Raw genomic sequence first — 20,483 nt, forward strand, 5'->3', positions numbered from 1 at the left:
GTGCTGCACTAAACATGCCAGGAACTCTTTTTTTGTAGATATAAAGGAATCTGGATAAGTTTCCAGACAGCTATTTCAGGGATTATACAGTACATAACACTGCCTCTCCCTTCCCACCCACCCCAAGCATTTTTTGTGTTTCCATGGCTATTCTGTGCAGGCACTTTGTCTACTTTTATCCACATGCAGTTGTGTTGAAAAATTCAAATACACTTTCTCCCCCCAGCAATCAAGTGTACTGTACTATGGAATGCTTAGAAAAGAGCTGTGGGGTTTCTAAAGGCCCATAATAACAATTAAGTGGTCTAATAACTATACCCTGATATGATGAGCAATCTCAAAAGAAATAACTAGCTCTATTTTCATTTCATTTAGCGTCCCTTTCAAATTATCTTGCTGTTTGTTAATTAGGGCATTGATTTTCTGTCTCTCCAGTTTAAATCAATATGCTCATTTGTGGATAATTAAATTGATTATACTAATGAATAGGCTAATATTTCCTTGCATTGCACTGGCAACTAATTTCCTGCTTTTTTTTCTTGTTTATTTTTCTTCCTATAGCACTGCAGCGATAATATAAACCTCTGTCAGTCAGATATGAATATTGTAGGTGCTTGGAGGAGAGGCTACACTGGAAAGAATATTGTGATCACCATCTTGGATGATGGCATTGAAAGAAACCACCCAGACTTGATGCAGAATTATGTGAGTCTCCACAGTGCTTCGGATAGCTGTTTTATTCTTTTATGCTTATTTGTTTATTTCAACAATTTGTATACTTCTTAATTACAGTATCCTCTGAAAAGGTGTGCAGGAGACTCAGTAGAATGAAACTTACAATTTTCATTTTGCAAGCCATGCATCTGAGACATGGGCACCACTAACTGCAGAAATTTTACCTATCAGTAAACCAAATCTGGTCTTGCCCTACACAAACAAGCTCAAATGTAATGCATTTGCTGTGTTGTTTCAATAATTAATCTTGTCTTGGTCTTTTGCTATGTGGCCATATGTGGTGTACTTTTCAGGCGAGCAGTATTCTGAATCACTGCATCAGTCACACGCAATCCATGCCCTCTAACCTCTAACCCTCTTATGCCAGGCCACATCCTACTACCCCAATGTTGGCAGCCCTCTTTCAGATAGAGTTGCTGATGAACAGGATTCTGAATTGCTGCACAATTCACATATAATCTATGTTCAGGGCAATGATCCCTGTTTTGATTGCTGCACCAATAATATCTCTAAACTCCAGTATTCAAAAGTATCTGGTGGTATTTTCTGCTACACTTCCTGTTCGGCATTATCCTTAGCTTGCTGCTGGAATATATTATTAGGACATGGTTAGAATCTCAATAGTTAACACATTTCTAGATTCTCACTGAGCATAAATTAACCAGGGATTACTAACTCCACCCCATTCAAGTCCTTCATGAATTTAACAGATCAACTTAATTCTCCACATCGTTTGCTACCTATTACCTAAGCTAAAAAATTCACATAAGAGAAAATGACATTAATGTTTAATTGTATTACATATGTGAATGAATATATTTTGGCAATGTTATACAGAATCACTTGAAGGCAATAGACTAATTAGTTTTGAACAAAGGTGAAATAAAGATTAATCTGCCTCATCATTCTACCACATCAAATAACAAGAGTTGCAAAGATACACAGATGTTTACATTGTTTTCTACAGGCAAATGTGGAGAAGAACCACATTTCACATCCATTAAAAGTTGCATATGCTCCCTGAAGATACAAAAAAATATGTCATCTAGTAGCTACTGTTAATAAAGATACACTTTCCCCAAACGGCTTTATTTTTCAAGTTGTATGTTTAAATTCTTTATTGACGCATGGAAATGTTTCCTTTTTCCATCTCTCTTTCCATTTCCCTTCTCTGTTGACTACAGGACCCAGATGCCAGTTTTGATGTCAATGGTAATGATATTGACCCCATGCCTCGTTATGATGCCAGCAATGAAAACAAGTAAGGCCACTCCTCTGGGGAATGCAAGGCATTGTAAATTCAATTGTATCATGTGCTCTCTCTTTTTTCTACAGCACTAATTGCACAAGTTGAAAAATTCTATTTTTGTTAGAATTCTTAACTTTTATCTAGTAAAGGTAATGCAGGGTATGAATTGTGTCTTTTGCACCTCACATATACATGACATATGGTGAAGAAGTTGTTTGAGCATATACAATATGATGTGTGTGTGTGTGTGTGTGTGTGTGTGTGTGTATACTATGTATATGGTTAGATCTCTGAATAAAGTTGAGTTACAAATATTTAAACTGCATTTATTTTCAGAATGGTATTGGTGATACTTTCTCAGGTAGCTTCTGATACTTGCTTGTAATTCTGGTGTCTAGGTGCTACTTTGAGTAATCCAAAACTGGTTGCTGTGTCTATACCAAACAGGAATCAAATACGTAGAGTTTTTGTTCACTAGGTTCATAAAATGCCTGTTTTTTCTGTCTGTCTGTGACTGGAACATAGTTGAACATAGTTCACTGTATTGTGGTCTGGCAAGCGTCATTTTTGCAGTCTCAGGGTGGTCATAAAACCGAGAGGCTTACTGAGTTCCTATTGGCTCACCATACATGACAGGTAGACTAAAACGGCTCAGTGACTGTCAAGTTGTGTAGACAAGGTATGGGGCTAGTCTGCCTATTATTACCTGAATACAGAAAGGTGGAGAAAAAATCTATGTGGAAGCTCCAAAAACTCCGTAACTCTTAAAAGCACAAGTTCCCTTTTGTGAGTCTTAATATGCTTCTCCCCTGTTTAGGAAACAAAATACATTTATGGTGGGAATAGTATGGTCAGGGCCTAAGGGCAGATGTGCCACTTCCTTTCTGTATGACTAAGCTGAGCAGTTTTATTGACTTGACTTCTCTGTTGTGGACATCTGAGAACTGGCTGACCAGCAGCCCTTCAGATATCTTTGTTGCAGGCTTTTTAGGACTTTAAAACAGCACTTTGAATTGCATCTGAAGATACACTGGAAGGCACTGCAGAACTTTAAGCATCAGCAATATATGTTTGATATGAGGGTCCAAGTTAACATCACAACTACAGTGGTACCTCGGGTTAAGTACTTAATTCGTTCCGGAGGTCTGTTCTTAACCTGAAACTGTTCTTAACCTGAAACACCACTTTAGCTGATGGGGCCTCCAGCTGCTGCCGCACCACCAGAGCATGATTTCTGTTCTCATCCTGAAACAAAGTTCTTAACCCGAGGTACTATTTCTGGGTTAGCAGAGCCTGTAACCTGAAGCGTGTGTAACCTGAAGTACCACTGTATGTCCTGAATTAGATGAAGTATTTAAATGCTCTTCAAAGGCATTCCGACGTACGCTGCATTGCAGTAATCAAAAGTGGTTGTTACAAAACCATAGATAACTGCACAAAGGCCATTCATTTTACAGAGGAATGCTCAGAGTTTCTATCTCGTTATGCCTGGATTGCTATGTAAAATGAATCAATCCAAATGCTTTGATTCCAAATAGTGTCATCATCCTGGTGCATCTGAAATGAAGATGCAATGCCATGATTTAGAATTTTGTGCTGGCATAGATGTTGGAATAATCCAATTCTGGCCACCATTATCATTAAATGCCACCAAAGTCACAAGTAAAAAAAAAAGTTAAAAATGAGGACATAAAAACAGAACTCCAGGTAAGACATATTTATTATATCATAGAGTTATCTAGTCCAACCCCCTCTAATGCCAGAATCTCAACTAGATCATCCATGGCAGATGGCCATCCAACCTCTGCTTAAAAATCCAAGGAAGAAAAATCCACTACTTCTTATGGGAGTCTGTTCCACTGTCGAACAGCTCTTACTGTCTGAAAGTTCTTCCTGGTATTTAGTTAGAATTTCCTTTCTTGTAACTTGAATCCACAGGTTCAGGTCCTAGCCTCCAAAGCAAGAAAAAATAAGCTTGCTCATCCTCCACATGACAGCCCTTTAGATATTTGAAGATGACTATCATATCTCTTTCAATCTTTCCTCATAAGGCTTGGTTTCCAGACCCTTGGTCATCTTGGTTGCCCTCCTCTGCACACATTCCAGCTTGTCAATATTCTTCTTAAATTGTAGTGTCCAGAATTGGACACAGTATTCCAGGTGTGGTCTGACCAAGGCGGAAGAGAGTGGTACTATTACTTCCCTTGATCTGGACACACTACTTCTGTTGATGCAGCTTAGAATAGTGTTAGCTTTTTTTGCTGCTGCATCACACTGTTGACTCATGTTAAGCTTGTGGTCCACCAAGACCCCTAGATCCTTTTCACATGTACTACATGCAATACACTGATCTCAGCCATACATTCTATATAACCCTTGTACCTGATGGCCTCCAGTCAACTCATTAATGTTAGGTTTGTTAATAATAGACAGCTCAGACCTCAAGCTTCCACTGTACTCAAGATGCCACACTTTTTGCCAAGCAAATCAACAACTGAAGGCATGGTTGAGTAAGTACAATGAGGGGAATGATACAAGCAGACTCTGTACAAAAGTCACTATTTCTGAGCATAAGGAAACAAGATTCTTTTTAAAAAGTGTCAATTTTTCATTTTAACCCAATTGATACTTTTTTTGAAAACTTATTTCTCTCTAGCCTTGTTGTTATCATAGCAATTACAATGGTCCCTTTGTTGTTTTCTTTCTGCAAGCTCATCACACATATTTAGTTTCATTGCAAATGATGGAGCAGTATTTTTTGTTTTGGTTGCCAAGTAGCTATGGACATTCTTGCTTGATTTTTCTTTGCTATGTTCCACTTAATTAAGTGGCCAACAGAGAAATCTAGCATCTAGGATTTTATCCTCTGGATAGGAGGGAAGGGAACTACCTAAAACTCCAACATTATTTACCCCAGCAAGTTTTCCCATTCCTGCAAAGAAAGGTCAGCAGATAAGGATCTTGGCTCCACTCACAGGTCGAAGGCAGGCAGCAACATTTTGGGATGTAGGTCTCCCAGGATTCAGTTTGCTCCCACCTTTGAAGGTGAGAGTCCACCTCATTGCACCATTTGGCCTCATTGCTCTTTGTTCCCTCAAATACTGCACCTCACAGAACAAATCTTCTCTCTCAAGGTCCGATTCCTGATCCAGATCCTGAGTGGCTCCAGCTAATTACATGTAGTTTGAACGGTGACACCTAACTAAGCTGGACTTACCTGCAGACATCACTGATAAACTCCAATCCAGGAGGCCCAAAACCTTTTGGCTCTGGTGCATGACCACAAGATGTTCCTACAAGAAACTGGAATTTTCTACTATCTTTTCCTGTTTCCAGAATCGCCTCGGTAGAGGCCTTTGACCAAAAACTATCAAGAAGTGGTGGCTCTCTCCTCCATCCTGTCATGACCATTCACTTTCCCCCTCTCCTCCCATCCACTCTTGAAATGATTCCTTAGAGGGGCAACTCTTAAAATGTTCCCTGACCAGGAAATGGGAAAAAGTATGATTGTGCCTTCCTTAATTGTAGTTTGCTATTCCCAATGAAAGGTGCAGGCTCTGCCCTTAAGACAGACTGCAGTACCTATCATTTTCGCTCTACTTTCTCCTTTCTCTGTATGTCTCAGGCGTAGAATTTGATTTTTCTTTCTGTAACTCCTGTCCTTTCTCAAGCTTTGTGAGTTCACAAACTGAATCCTGGGAGTCTTGCGGCCCCAAACTTTGCTGCCTGCCTGCAACCTGTGGGTGGAACCAAGACCCAATCTGCTGACCTTTCATTGGGAATTAAAAACTTACATTTCAGGTAGGTACAATTGTACTTTTTGAATGCCCACTCAAGATTCATAGATTGCCCCCTGAAGGACATTTGGTACTGATTAAGAATTTTTATTTATTTATATAATAAAACATGTAAACTACTTACTAGAACAAAAGACCTCTAAGCTAGTTGACCATTTAAAAAATAATAATCAGCCACCTAAACTCAAAACAATTAAAACAGCATCTCCCCTAACATGTGCAATAGATTATTCTAGCCGTCATTTTTTGTACCAGTTGCCTTTTCTCCTTGCTGGCTTTGGCTGGTGAAAACAGCATAGTCAAACTTCCTTGTTAATTTGGCATGTATAAAAAACAATTAAACAGAATATGGGCCTATAATACAGCAGGAATAGAAGGTTGCAAGATTAGAAAGCTTGGCCCAAAACGTGAAAGCCAAAATCTTCAAAGAATGAGAGTGGGAAAACGTGGGGGCGTGGACTTCTAGCTGCTGAGTTCGTTGGTGGGGTGTAATGAGGAATCTCTTCTTTCTTAAGAACTTCAGAAGATGGAAATACCTACTACAGATATTTGTGCTATCCTGAGCATATTATTATTATTATTATTATTTATTATTATTATTATTATTATTATTATTATTATTTTGCTGGTGTCACAAGTATCAAGTATTGAGCTGTGAAACAGCTACAATTTTCAGGTTGCCCAATATTGTTTATGTAATATCCTCATTTTTTTTAAAAAAGTACTGTGTGTTACCTCAGTTTAAGTAATTTAATACTCATAGTAATTTATGTGCCTTAAATTGTAGAGACACTTTTACATGTCCTGTTTGACTCTTCCTAATATTAAGAAATCCAAAACAAGACCACTTATTAGTATTTATTGCAGGAGCTGCCAGGGCTAAAGTAGTTAGTTCCCTGTTCATGCGTAATGAACCCCACAACCAAAGCTTTTTTCTAGCTCCAAAGGTGTCAGAACTCGCCTCCCCGAGAAGACCCATCCAAAGCCCAGAGACAATATCCTCTGGCTAGGGGGGCGGTGTCTCCTTGTGAGCCAGAGGCAGCCTCAGTCAGTCTCCGTTTGCGGAGGTGCCTCAGTCACCTTCACAGGACTGGAGAGATTGTGCGGGTGGGGATGGTGGAGATTGGGAAAAGAGGCAGCCTGCCCCACTTGCTCAGCAGTACCCCTCTCTGAGAGGTGCTGGAATGCTGTTCTGGGGCATTCCAGCTGGGAAAAAAGCCCTGCCCACAACCTTAGTCTGGAATATCTCTCTAGTAATGAAGGATGTGAAGGTATTACATCTGCTACTCACACCCTGCTCAGGCTACAACATTGCTTGGGCCATGGTAGTCTCTGCTGGCTCATTGTGGCTTACTTTCTGTGTTGGCTCCCACTCAGTGGCCAACTAAAGTTCAGCTTTGGCAGTTTATACTTTGGCAACTAGCCAGGCATCGTTTTGTCAAAAGTAGTTCTTTATCACTGCCCACTACTTTATTGCTTTTTAATAGGTGTCACATTATTTGCAGGGCAGCAGAAGAAGAAGGAGCAAAAAGGGTTTTCGTGTGTGTGTGTGTGTGTGTGTGTGTGTGTGTGTGTGTTTCTTGTGGCTGATTAGCTGTTCTCCCTGTGCAAAGGTCAGAGGGGGCAGGGTTTCTGTTGAGGTAGGTGATTAGCTGTGGGAGGAGCTTATCAGAGCTTGTAGGGCAGCGGCTGAAGAAGGAGCAAAAAGGGTTTTCGTGTGTGTGTGTGTGTGTGTGTGTGTTTCTTGTGGCTGATTAGCTGCTCTCCCTGTGCAAAGGTCAGAGGGGGCAGGGTTTCTGTTGAGGCAGGTGATTAGCTGTGGGAGGAGCTTATCAGAGCTTGCAGGGCAGCAGCTGAAGAAGGAGCAAAAAGGGTTTTCTTGTGTGTGTGGGCGCGCGCAGTTTGATCCATCTTTTAGATTTAGGGGAGCTAGTCTCAAACGTTTGTTGGAGGAGACCTAGGTTTTTTTTGGGGGGAGTTATTTGTCCTGTCTTCACGCTTTTTATGATGGCGGACCACTGTAGCCACCCCCAACAACACGTTCTCAAGATGGAGTGTGAGGGAATAGCTGCAGTTGCCTGCGGTTCCTGCGCAATGTTTGCCATCTTGCCAAAGGTTGCAGGCAGCTTTACCTGCAGCAATTGCATGTTGATTGCCCTCTTAGAAGACAAAGTCCAGCAACTGGAGGAACATGTAGCTACGCTCCAAAGAATTAGAGAGCTGGAGCTCTTCTTGGAAGCAACAGAGTACACCGTCTCCACCAAGGAGGAGATAGGGGACTCCCCTGAGAAGGAGGCTAGTTCACCAACACAGGAGCCAGATATATGGCGTGTAGTGGCTTGGGGATCTATAGTAAACTCCCACAGTGAGGTCACTGTTATTCTTCTCTCCCTTACTTTTCACCCAAATGCTCTCACTTTGGCTTTGAGGTTCTAAATCTTGGATCTCTTCACAGGTATACACATCCCTGACATATAACGCCACTCCTCCTCCTTTCTTGTCTGGTCTGTTTCTCTGAAATAGATTGTATCCCTCCATTATTACATTCCAATCGTGGGACTTATCCCACCAGGTTTCAGTGATGCCTATTATGTCATATTTAGTTTGCTGTACCAAGAGCTCAAGCTCATCTTGTTTATTTCCCATGCTTTGCGCATTAGTGTACAGACATTGAAGTCCATTAATCATTCCCCCGTGTCTCTTATTTAAGGATTTTTTTCCTCCCACCACTAGGTCTGCGTGCTGTTTGCTCCATTTGGTCTATGACATTTGGATGATCATCTTCATCAATTGATAGACTCCTACCTTCAGGAGCACTGTCTCCCTCCCCCGCATTAGTCAGTTTAAAGCCCTCCTGATGAGGTTTCTGAGATTGAAATGAAATGAAACATACAGCGGATATATCAAAAGATTAGCGAATGTACCGTATTTTTCGCTCTATGAGACACACCAGACCACAAGACACACCTAGTTTTTGGAGGAGGAAAACAAGAAAAAAATATTCTCAGAATGTCAGAAGCCAGAACAGCAAGAGGGATCGCTGCACAGTGAAAGCAGCAACCCCTCTTGCTGTTCTGGCTTCTGTGATCGCTGCGCAGCCTGCATTCGCTCCATAAGACCCACACACATTTCCCCTTACTTTTTAGGGGGAGGGAAGTGAGTCTTATAGAGCAAAAAATACGGTAATTATTTTGGCCAGTTGGACAGTATTTGGTCAGATTGCAAGTAGCTGCCCGTTAGGCATTCCATTATAAGACTTTCATTATATTATATTGCATTTGCTGACAGGCTATACATACTAACTAAATGACACTTTCCGTTTTTAAAACCAAGTTTTCAGAAGTGTGGATTCTGCCAGGAAGAAGCCTACAAACATTCATCACTTGAGCTCTGTGATAATTTTTAGGAAGCAATTATGGTTTCTTTAACTACTATGGTGTGCAGGAGTCCTGCCAGATAATTAGTTTGGTTTGAACAAATTGGCAGAGACTCATGAAGTCGTCGGAGTCACAGGCCCACACTAGACTTTCATGTTTGCTTCATTAAAGACAAGAGTCAGCTGTGTATGAAATCACTTCTGCTATGCAAAGTGTCTTGTTTTGTTTTTATGCTGAAACTCCTGTGCTGACCTCTCTCATGTTCAGGTTTCACCTGTAAATATACTTAAAAGCAAAGGTGGGCTGACTTTAGTCTTGGATTGCCTTAAAAGAAAAGATTCTCATGGACGTTGTATGCTTTTCATTTACAAAGCAATAATCCATATTCTAAACATCTTACTATTTAAACCTCATCCATATTAAGTGGTCATTCTATGAATTCTTGCTTTAGAAAATAAGAAGTACCTTGTTATATCAAAACAAAGTCTATTTAATTTAGTATTATTCATCATAACCCTAATCATTAGCAGGCATTAAGCAATCGGCCAGAAATTGGTAGACTTCATGCATTAAAAACCAGGAGCGATGTGTAATCGGCCTAAAAAGGTAGAGAATTTTAACATATGTTCAAAGCTTAGCTGTATAACATGGTCTTATTATCATTTCTGAACCTTAAAGGAGGGAAGCAACCACACCTGTGCAGATAGGGAGTCCCATTACCAGCATGCCACAGTGGAAAAAGCTGTCCCAGGTCCTCACAAGTTGTGCTTCTTAAAGTGGTGGGATGCATAACAGATTTTCTGATGTTGAACACAATGAGTGGATAGGACTGTATTGGGGGGGGGGGGCCAATATACGGTCACAAGCCAGTTATATGCAAGAACCAGCACTTTTAATTTTGCCTGGAGACTGCCTGGAAGCCAGTGCAGATGAAACAAAACTGGGGTGATAATGATCAGCAAAGCAGGCTCTAGAAAGTAATTTGGTCACTGCATCATCAAATATAAATGTATTGTGAAAGAGTACATTTGTTAAGAACACAAAACAAGATTCAGGTTTAGAGTGCAAATGCAGGTTGTATATCTTTAATCTCTTCTGGAAAATAATCATTGTAATGATAATTCTGTTAGGTTGCAAGACTGAGTGGGGACCAATTTTAAAAGATTTTTTTAACAACAACAACAAAAAAGGTCAGGCACTTTGTTCACTCGCAGAGGGGCTCTTCTGAGTGTGTGAGAGAGTGTGCTTAAGTATGCTGTATGTATTTGTGTGACAGAAAGAGAGGGAGATATGCATATGGAGCCTGTGTCAGAAAGCGAGAGGGGAGATGTGTGGTCTGTTTGTGAGTGTGGTCTGTTGGAGAGTGAGAGATCCACTTGAGCAGAGAGAAGATATGTGTGTGTGGTTATAGATCTGCAAAGTGCATATCTTGCCCATCAGGAGGACTGAGGCAACTGCCTCAGGTGGCAGAATCCCAAGGGGTGGCACCCCTGTAGGCACTCTGCTCACATCTTCTGCCACTGGAGAAGCAAGCAGCAGCTTCAGGTGAGATTTCCTGGATCTCTCATGAGATATTGCCAGAAGCCAGCAGTCGCAGCCATAAGCAATGAAACAGGTCTCTGTGTATGAATGTCCATGAAAAACAAATGCATGTGTGTTTGTGGTCTGCATGTGTGTGGTGAGCGTTTGTAAGTGAGATGTGTGAGGTCACCTTGTATTTTTTTTTCCTGGTACTGTGGAATGTTCCCTATTATTAGACCGCAACAGCACAGTTGTGTGTGGAAACAATATTGTGTGATCTCCAATCAGCACCAGCAGGGCATACATGACTTCTCACTGCAAGCATGAGATTGTCCAGGGATGGGGTGAGGGAGCCTCAGTGACTATAGTCTCTTTAATTTTGTGTTATGTCATGACCCCAATGGCAGCCATTTTGTGTTATGCCACACCCCCATGGCAGATATTTTGTGACAGGTGCCTACAGCACTTTCTCAAAATTGGAAATGTGCCTTTTGGTCCAAAAAGGTTGTCCCTGCACAGTCAACAATCAGGAAGCACTCCCAGAATCAAGCATAAATCCATACAACCATATTTTCAGTGGAATATGCTTTAGAATTACTTTTCAGTAGGGATCTGTATGGATCTTTGTTTTGTGAATGATTCATATAAAATCTAATTGGAGGCCACAAAGATGTCAGCTCATAGCTAGACCTCATTTTCAGTCATTCAGAAAGCCAGGATCTCTATGAGACTACAGCTTGAGGTTACAAGAGGTGAAAAGGCTATGTACACTCACCCTAAATTGCAGCAGATTCTCAGAGACTGCAATTCCTCAAAGGGGTTATAAAGATGTCAGAAACAGAAATCATGTTATAATTTGGGCTACAAGCTGTTCAGTGCAATCCTCTGCATGTTTACTCAGAGGTAGGTTTCATTGTGCTTGAAGTGACCTACTCCTTAGTCAGTTTAATTAATACATCAGTCAACTAAAGTTTTAGCTGGTTAAAGTGTTCCAATTTTTTATTAGTGAGGATGAAATTTAATGGCTGGGCAATAAGGCAAGGACATATTAACTTTTAGACTACTTTCATTACTGTGAGACAGAAAAAAAAGATTAAAGATTACACTTAATGGTGTGAGATACAAGGGTTTTTGTGAATAACTTTTTACTTAATTTTTGAAGAAAAAATACAATATCAAAACACCATGTTTTAGGGTTACCACATTTCAAAAAGTAAAAACCAGAACACCCCCAAGATTTTCGACTGACTTGCCTAAGATCTAGGACAAAGAGCCACCTTTCGGACCCCCCCCCCCCCCCCCGGACGTCAATTCCAGGACGCTACATGTTTTTAACACATAAAATAGCATCTTTTTAAAAAGTATACAGAAAAAAATAGAGGCACTAAAAGGTAGTAGTTAAGGGCATACAGTGATACCTCGGGTTACATACGCTTCAGGTTACACACTCCGCTAACCCAGAAATAGTGCTTCAGGTTAAGAACTTTGTTTCAGGATAAGAACAGAAATCGTGCTCCGGCGGCACGGTGGCAGCAGGAGGCCCCATTAGCTAAAGTGGTGCTTCAGGTTAAGAACAGTTTCAGGTTAAGAACGGACCTCCGGAATGAATTAAGTATTTAACCCGAGGTACTAAAAATTAATTAGTAGACCAGTATATATTGGATTAAAATATGATGTGAAATACAGTTGTTCAGTGTTCTTTCCCTAATGTCACAGGAAAGCACTTACACTGAGGCCAAGATAATATTAAAATGTATCTTTAAAGCATACATTGTTTAAATCACCTGTTTTTTCATCAGTTAACATTTATTTATGTTCACATCTGCAGTCATAATTATAGTGTTACTTTACGAAATTTAAAGTGCAATAATATAGCCACTTAGCTAGGCATAAGCCCCACTGAACTCAATGAGACTTACTTCTAGGTAGGCATATGCATGGGATTATGTTGTTAGTGTTGAATCTAAGAAAGCAGGTTAGTCTACACAAGTATAGAACAAAGGATGCGATCTTTTTTAGCTGCTTATAACTAAATAGCATGGGGAGAATTGAAACCAGCAAAACAATGATTTAAACAATTTTGAATCAAAGTACTTATTTTAACAATTTTGAATAAAAAGTACTTATTTTAACTGATTTATGAATTATATATGCCATTAAACAGAATTTTGCAAGGCAATATCCGGATCTCTCATCTCACTAAAAATCACATTTTAAGATTGACATTTTAACAACAAAGCAACTAACTCTTGAGTTACCAGAGCATTAGGAAGCTGGATATTTAATCTGCTGGATAGACTGTAAGACTAGCCCTTCTTATCATTAATGTAACCATATCCCTGCAATGTTAGTAAGTGTTGAAATTAGAATCTAGGCTAGGTTCCAGGGAAATTTTTACATCACGCTTAACTAATTACCCCTTGCAATTTTATTTAGACCTTCCACTTAAACATCTATGCAGAATTGGATGCTTATAAAATGTTTAGTTGTCTGATTTCTGTTCTTAATATAATGTTGTTGCTTAGGAAGCATGATTGATTGATTGATTGGCATAATTTCTGTACATAGAATGGAAATCTTTAGAAGGAATACTCTGTACAAAGCATGAGCAACTTCAGTTAATTTTGTTGGTCAAGAGAAACAAACAATGAATCCAAGCAATGAATATTTTATCCTAAGAAGTGAAAGGTGAACATAGTGTGTGACTGAATATATATTTAACATTCAGAGTTCACTTCAATTGGTTTTTGTTAAGAGCCTGACCTGGACATTGGGGATATACCATATTTTTTGCTCTATAAGACTCACTTTTTCCCTCCTAAAAAGTAAGGGGAAATGTGTGTGCGTCTTATGGAGTGAATGCAGGCTGCGCAGCGATCACAGAAGCCAGAACAGCAAGAGGGGTTGCTGCTTTCACTGCGCAGCAATCCCTCTTGCTGTTCTGGCTTCTGACATTCTGAGAATATTTTTTTCTTGTTTTCCTCCTCCAAAAACTAGGTGCGTTTTGTGGTCTGGTGCATCTTATAGAGCGAAAAATATGGTACTTTGTCTGAGAAAGAAACTTGGGACCCATCATGGCCTCAGCCCACAAAGCCCTACACCACATCACAGATCATACTCTGCCACTTTCTCCATGGAGTTCTGATGAAGGTGGACCCATTGGGATGTTAAAAATCAGTGGATAAGCTCTTGTGTGTCTGCAAGGAGACTTCAAAAATAAAATATATATTCAGAAGGAGGGGCTACTCAGGTTGAGTAGGCATCTACAGCACCTGATGACCAGGAAGGGAAATTTGGCTGCACTAGCCTAAAGCTGCTCAGTCTCTGCTGGACTTGTCCTGATATTGCAACTCCCAATAGTCCATCTTGGGCCCTTCTACTTCCATTGCTTGTTTTCCTCCAGTTTAAGCATCAGCCCCCTTGCCCTGCCTTGGTCTTAGACTGCTTGGGCCTTGGTATGAAGAACTGACCTGGTACAATTCTAAAGCTGACCAAAGGCCATCTTAGGAGCTGTTGGCATATCTAGTCTACTGAGCATTTGTTCATCGCTCATTTATCTCACACTTTCCAATACATTCTCCCAGCACTTCCCCAGTCCCTCTGTTTTGCTTTTAAAAAGAGTAAGTTTGTTGCATTAGGACGACCGAGAGCTTTAATCCAATTTAGTTTTGCAAACCTAAAGTTCTGCTATGTGATTGAATCACAAATATGACAGTCTGGAGGCCAGCGATATTCCAGGAATGTGGGGCTCAAATAGGGGTATGTTGGGGATGGCTGAAGATTTGCAGAGCCTTAAACTGCCTCATTCCCCTGACAGATTCCCCAAAGAGCCCTCAGCTGTACCACTCGTGGCACAATTAATTCCTTCCTGTTGATCGTGGGGCTGGAAATCAAAATCAAAAAAGAGGTTTAATGAAAGCAAAAGAAGGGCTGGAAAAGTTCACTGCCACCCACTGTCCTCGTAACAGTGAGCCATAGCTCTGCTATGGGGTTCTCTCACACACATAGGGTTGCTCCATTCATTTAGCTTTAAGAAATGGGATTAATAGCCCCTGGCCTCAAAGAAAACAACTTTTCATGCATTTGCAGAATTGGGGGCGGGGGGGGGGGGGGGCAGAAACATCAGTATTTATTTAGCCTGCAGCCCTTGGCTTAATTTCATGCAGATGGCAAGGAAAGGAAGGAGCTAAATGGCTGTTAATATTCTGTAAACTCACAGGTTCCTGTCAGACAGTTTGGGAGTATTTTAAATTATTATTTTCATTTCATTCACACACAGATACATCCTTCTTGACTCCTAGGAGTTCCTCTGAGAATGCAGAAGCTGCTAGAGGGACTTACGTTGGTAATGGGCACCCACCCGAATGCAGAAAGGCAAAGAGAGGAACAATTTCTTGAACAATCTAAGACATACTTATTCCCAAGTGGACATCCTACTGATATGTTAGGGAATAATATGTTTTTGTTTAGCTGATTCATACTTGTAAAAATCTATCATGTCCTCTGAAGAAGAATGGAAATCCTCAACCAATCAATCTGAACCATTTGAGCTCATATCTCAAGACCAAGCTTCATTTCACATGCACCTTTGTGCAACTTTCCCTCCACATTTTTTCTTAAGGAAAAACAACAGATGCAGGCTGCAATCATGAGTGGAGCACCAGAGGGGGAGGGGAGCATCTGCAATCATTTCCTCCTCTGCCATTTCCCCCATACGAATCTGCCAGCCAAGCTGCTTTCTCCTCTGCAGAGCCATATAGTTCTGCTTCTCTGGGGAGGAAAGCAGCTTTAGATGGGCAGTGAATGGGGAGGTGGCCCAGGGGGAAATAGTTAAGCAGTCCCCTGTACTGCTTTAGTCTAGAAAAAGACAGTGAAAGGAATGCAGCACCAAAAAGACTATTTTTCCTTAATAAAAAGGGGGGGGTATAGTATCTAGTTTGGACCTTAGTTTTGGTTTTTCCTTGCTGCAAAATATTCCAGTGTGAACTTGCTCAAAACCTGTCTGCAGTATTCCTACCAGTAGGATAAATTGAAAAGGATCGCGTGTAGTTGACAAAAGTCATCGTTTAAATGATTTTCTGTCAACATAACTCCAAGGGTGCACTCTCTCTCTCTCTCAACACTTAACTTCCACCTGTACCCAAACATACACACACCTTTTATCCTTCTTTTATTGCTTTCTTGGGAAATTAAAAGGAAAACAAATTTCCCTTTCCAGATGTCTAATATTACAGCCTGGTACAAAACAGCAGAATCTACACTAGAGCATAATATTTAACACAAAGACACAGAATGAATTCCCTTAAGATTTTGCTATTTTTTCTGTTTAAAACAACAACAATCTACTACAGTTTGCTGTAGAATATGTTCACTGTGTACTGAGTCAATTGCCAGGGCCGCTAGGGACTAATCTATACTAGTGAGTGGTAATGTTATAAATGCATTATAAAAATGTGACACCAGGGGGCACTGTACAGAAATCAATGGAAAATTGCACTGACAGCTATGTATCGTATTTTTCCCTCTATAACACACAGATTTTTTCTCCTAAAAAGGAAGGGGAAATGTCTGTGCGTGTTATAGAGCGAATGTGTGGTCCCTGGAGCCGAAAAATCAGGCAAAAATCAAATCGCGGCGCTTCACGGAGAAGGGAAATCAGAAAAGAGGAAGCGGCTGCTTTCCTGCATTCTGCCTCAGGGTCTTACTGCCCACCCACCTCTGTTTCGTTGCTGTGTTTGCTGAAACGGAACAAAAGCAGGAAAAGCCCCTCCCCTCCAGGCAAGCAGAGGGGAATTCCTCTCTGTGCTCCGGTGCTGCTGGGGGAGAGGGAGAGAGAGGGGGGAAGGGAGAGGGGGGGGAGAGAGAGGGGGGAGGGAGAGAGAGAGGGGGAGGGAGGGAGGGAGGGAGAGAGAGAGAGAGAGAGAAAGAGAGAGAGAGATGGCTGGCTTGGGTAGGGGGAAACATTTGCCTTTCTTTCCTCCCTCCCGTTAAATCCCTCTCCTGCATTCTTAGCCAGCTGCTTCTCTGCACACCCCTCTCATGTCCCTTCTTTGTTTTTCCTTCGCTCCCCACTTAAAATGTGGTTACAAAGCATAGATCCACATGGATCCTCAGGATCTTTGCATTGGGTCACCCCAAATTCACCATCAGATCACATAGCATGTCCATGGCTACAGCCTGCCCCCCCAGAATCACGCACCCACTGTTGCCTGGGGCTGCAATGGTGCAAAAACGTGGTTAAAAAGCATGGATCCACATGGATCCTCAGGATCTTTGCATTGGGTCACCCCAAATTCACCATCAGATCACATAGCATGTCAATGGCTACAGCCTGCACCAAAAAAATCACGCACCCACTGTTGCCTGGGGCTGCAATGGTGCAAAAATGTGGTTACAAAGCATGGATCCACAGGGATTCTCAGGATCTTTGCATTGGGTCACCCCAAATTCACCATCAGATCACAAAGCATGTCCATGGCTACAGCCTGCACCAAAAAAATCACGCACCCACTGTTGCCTGGGGCTGCAATGGTGCAAAAACGTGGTTACAAAGCATGGATCCACAGGAATTCTCAGGATTTTTGCATTGGGTCACCCCAAATTCACCATCAGAGCACATAGCATGTCCATGGCTACAGCCTGCACCAAAAAAATCACGCACCCACTGTTGCCTGGGGCTGCAATGGTGCAAAAATGTGGTTACAAAGCATGGATCCACAGGGATTCTCAGGATCTTTGCATTGGGTCACCCCAAATTCACCATCAGATCACAAAGCATGTCCATGGCTACAGCCTGCACCAAAAAAATCACGCACCCACTGTTGCCTGGGGCTGCAATGGTGCAAAAACGTGGTTACAAAGCATGGATCCACAGGAATTCTCAGGATTTTTGCATTGGGTCACCCCAAATTCACCATCAGATCACATGTCTGTGGCCACAGCATGAAGCCCAAAAATGATACATCCACTGTTTCATTCAGAATGTTTTTTCCCTTGTTTTCCTCCTCTAAAAACGATGTGCGTGTTATGGTCAGGTGCGTGTTATAGAGCGAAAAATACGGTAATATTTTTTTCTTAGCGCTTTTGTAGATCAGTGTAGATCCAGCCTAGAATTCTGCAGTAAAACATTGTGAATTGTGCAATCACAAAACACAAATTCTGCAATGGGAATATATTAAAGTGTAGAAGTTTTGGAATACAAAAGGTGTTTAACTTGCATGCCTCACAAAATGTGCAGAATTGCACAGTTGGGTGTTTCTGGCTATGTGACCTGAATTTGTTATGAGGATTTTTGGGGGAATATCTGGAAAAGAATACAACCGTGAAGGGATACAGTTCTTTTAAGGCAGTGGGATGTTCTGGCAGCAGTGGAGGGAGGTGAAAATAGCTGTGCTTCAGGCAAGAAGTTCCAACAACCAAGCACTAGAATTCTCAGTGTTATAGTTACAGGTAGGTAGCCGTGTTGGTCTGTCGTAGTCGAAACAAAATAAATTAAATTAAATTAAATTTAAAAATTTTTAAAAAGTCCTTCCAGTAGCACCTTAGAGACCAGTAGCACCTTAGAGACCAAGATTAACTTAGTTGGTCTCTAAGGTGCTATTGGAAGGATTTATTATTATTAATTATTATTATTATTATTATTATTATTATTATTTATTTAATTTTTTTATTTTGTTTCTTAATGTTCTCTTTTTCCTTTCCTTTTCTTTTTCGTATAGCTTCAGCAGAAATTGGCAGGACATTGACATGTTTTTCTCAGCAATCCTGAGGGTTAGGAACATGCTTTTTAAATGACAAATTTTCCAAGTGAATTGTGGCTACCACCTGTTTTGTGTGTACTACTTATATACCCAATGTTAAAAACAAACAGAAACCTATATTGTTACTGTCTGATATCTGAACCATGATGCCATCCTTTCCCATTTTCTTCTCATAATTCACATACTGCCATTCACATAAAGAAATATGTTTTGTTTTCTTTGTCTCACATTCTCCTTAAAGACTTTGGGTCATCTGAGCGAATTTCGTAAGACGATTTACATTTACATTTCTAGTTACTCATTCAAATTCCATCAAAACTACATTTTTCTGTATTGATATAAAGGTGTCCGAAAGCACAAACACTATACAGTCATACCTCGAGTTGAATGTGCTTCGGGTTGAGCGCGTTCGAGTTGCGCTCCGTGGCAACCCTGAAGTAATGGAGCGCGTTACCTCCGGGTTTTGCCGCTCGCACATACGCTCAAAATGATGTCACGTGCATGCGCGGAAGCGGCGAAACATGACTCACGCACGCGCAGACACACTGTTGCGTCTTGCGTTCTGTTCAGGATGCGAACGGGGCTCCGGAACGGATCCCGTTCGCATCCCAAGGTACCACTGTAGAGGACTTTCTGTTGTTGCCCTTGTTTCACAAATGCACAGGAATTCCTTTTGCTTTAACACTGTAAATAATCATTCAGAGGAACTCCTTGAATCTTAGGAAGCTTCCAAACAACAGCTCCTAGCACTAAACAAGTGTTTCCCAGCTATAAACTATAAGCAGAATTGTTACTGACTTTCTACACTGGAAAATATAGTTGGCGGGGAGGGGGGTTGTGTGTGCATTATCAATCAATCAATCAATCACCTATCATCTATTCCAGTTGGGGGTGGCTGTTTTAGTATACCTGATGTAATGACTTGTGAAGCGTGCATTTTAACTATTAATTTTTATTGTACTATTTATATTTGTAGTTTTAGATTATACGCCCTTCAGCATAGAATTCTTATTCTGTTAGTGTAAAGGGCCATGTACAGTGATGGTGCTATATAAATAAAAGTCAAAAGAGAACTAATAATTCCCAATCTGCACTTTTATTAAATAATATTTCAAGAACATTTCATCCATACAGTGGGTGAAAGATACTGTTTGTTTCCCCGTTCCTCCAAATCTTAATTTCTGAAGCGGCTACTTTAATTAATCATCAAAATAATTAATCATTTCCCAAATTATTATTATTATTATTATTATTATTATTATTATTATTATTATTAATTTTTATTATTATTATTAAACTCCCTCTTTCTTGTGGAAATAAAATTAATGGACCCTCCCCGCCCTTCTCCCAACATTCTTGATGCAGAGACTTTAATTGATCATTCCTATAGTTATATTATATTTTGGGACTTGAGATTTTATTTTAAATTGTTAACTAAAAATCTTTTATCTGTTGGCATCCCTGCCAGATGTTTATCCTCCATTAGGTGCTGAGTATATGTTTATTGTCAACTATGGTAGCACCCTTTTCATAAAAAATGAACAAGGCTGTGTTCTGTGATGCTGTGTATGCCAATACTGCTTCTAAGGAAGTTATCAGCCAAGGCAGCAGGTGGATGCTGTGGTGAACAGAGAGGGCAGAAGAAAATAACATAATCCCTTGAAATTTTTCCAAGACAGCTGCACAAACACTGCTGACGTACTTGGGGCAGACAGCTAATAACATGAATATTTGTGACTTGCTTTTTGCCAGAATTCTTTTGTATGCAAATTCGTTTCCACAGCATACACCAGGGAACGGGAATAAAAAAACCCTATAAATTTAAAGTATTATTTGCAAATGCCTTCATTGCTGCAAAAACTCCTAAAATAAGTAAATCAACAGTTAGACTGATATAACTTCATAAGGGGTTTGACTTTTGTTACTGAATTGTTGCTGTTTATCTTTATCATATTGCCAAAAAAAAAAATCACTCAAGTGGTTGGTCAGACTAATAAGATTGTTTTTTTCTTTTAATGTCAGTCTTTCACCTTCATGGCCTTTA

General features: G+C 40.6%; 1 protein-coding gene across 4 annotated transcripts in view; it reads left to right on the top strand.

The window, feature by feature from the left end:
- Nucleotides 1-20,483, top strand: part of PCSK5 (proprotein convertase subtilisin/kexin type 5) — a 161,271-nt gene that overhangs the window by 58,145 nt on the left and 82,643 nt on the right. For all 4 annotated transcript variants that reach the window (XM_079996045.1, XM_079996047.1, XM_079996048.1 and 1 more), the window contains exons 4-5: nucleotides 562-705; nucleotides 1,920-1,996. In XM_079996045.1, coding sequence (XP_079852171.1) covers nucleotides 562-705; nucleotides 1,920-1,996 — 221 coding nt within the window. The remainder of the gene's footprint in view (nucleotides 1-561; nucleotides 706-1,919; nucleotides 1,997-20,483) is intronic.

This window comes from Podarcis cretensis (genome assembly GCF_951804945.1).
Source record: "Podarcis cretensis genome assembly, chromosome: 11".
Taxonomy (NCBI): Eukaryota; Metazoa; Chordata; class Lepidosauria; order Squamata; family Lacertidae; genus Podarcis; species Podarcis cretensis.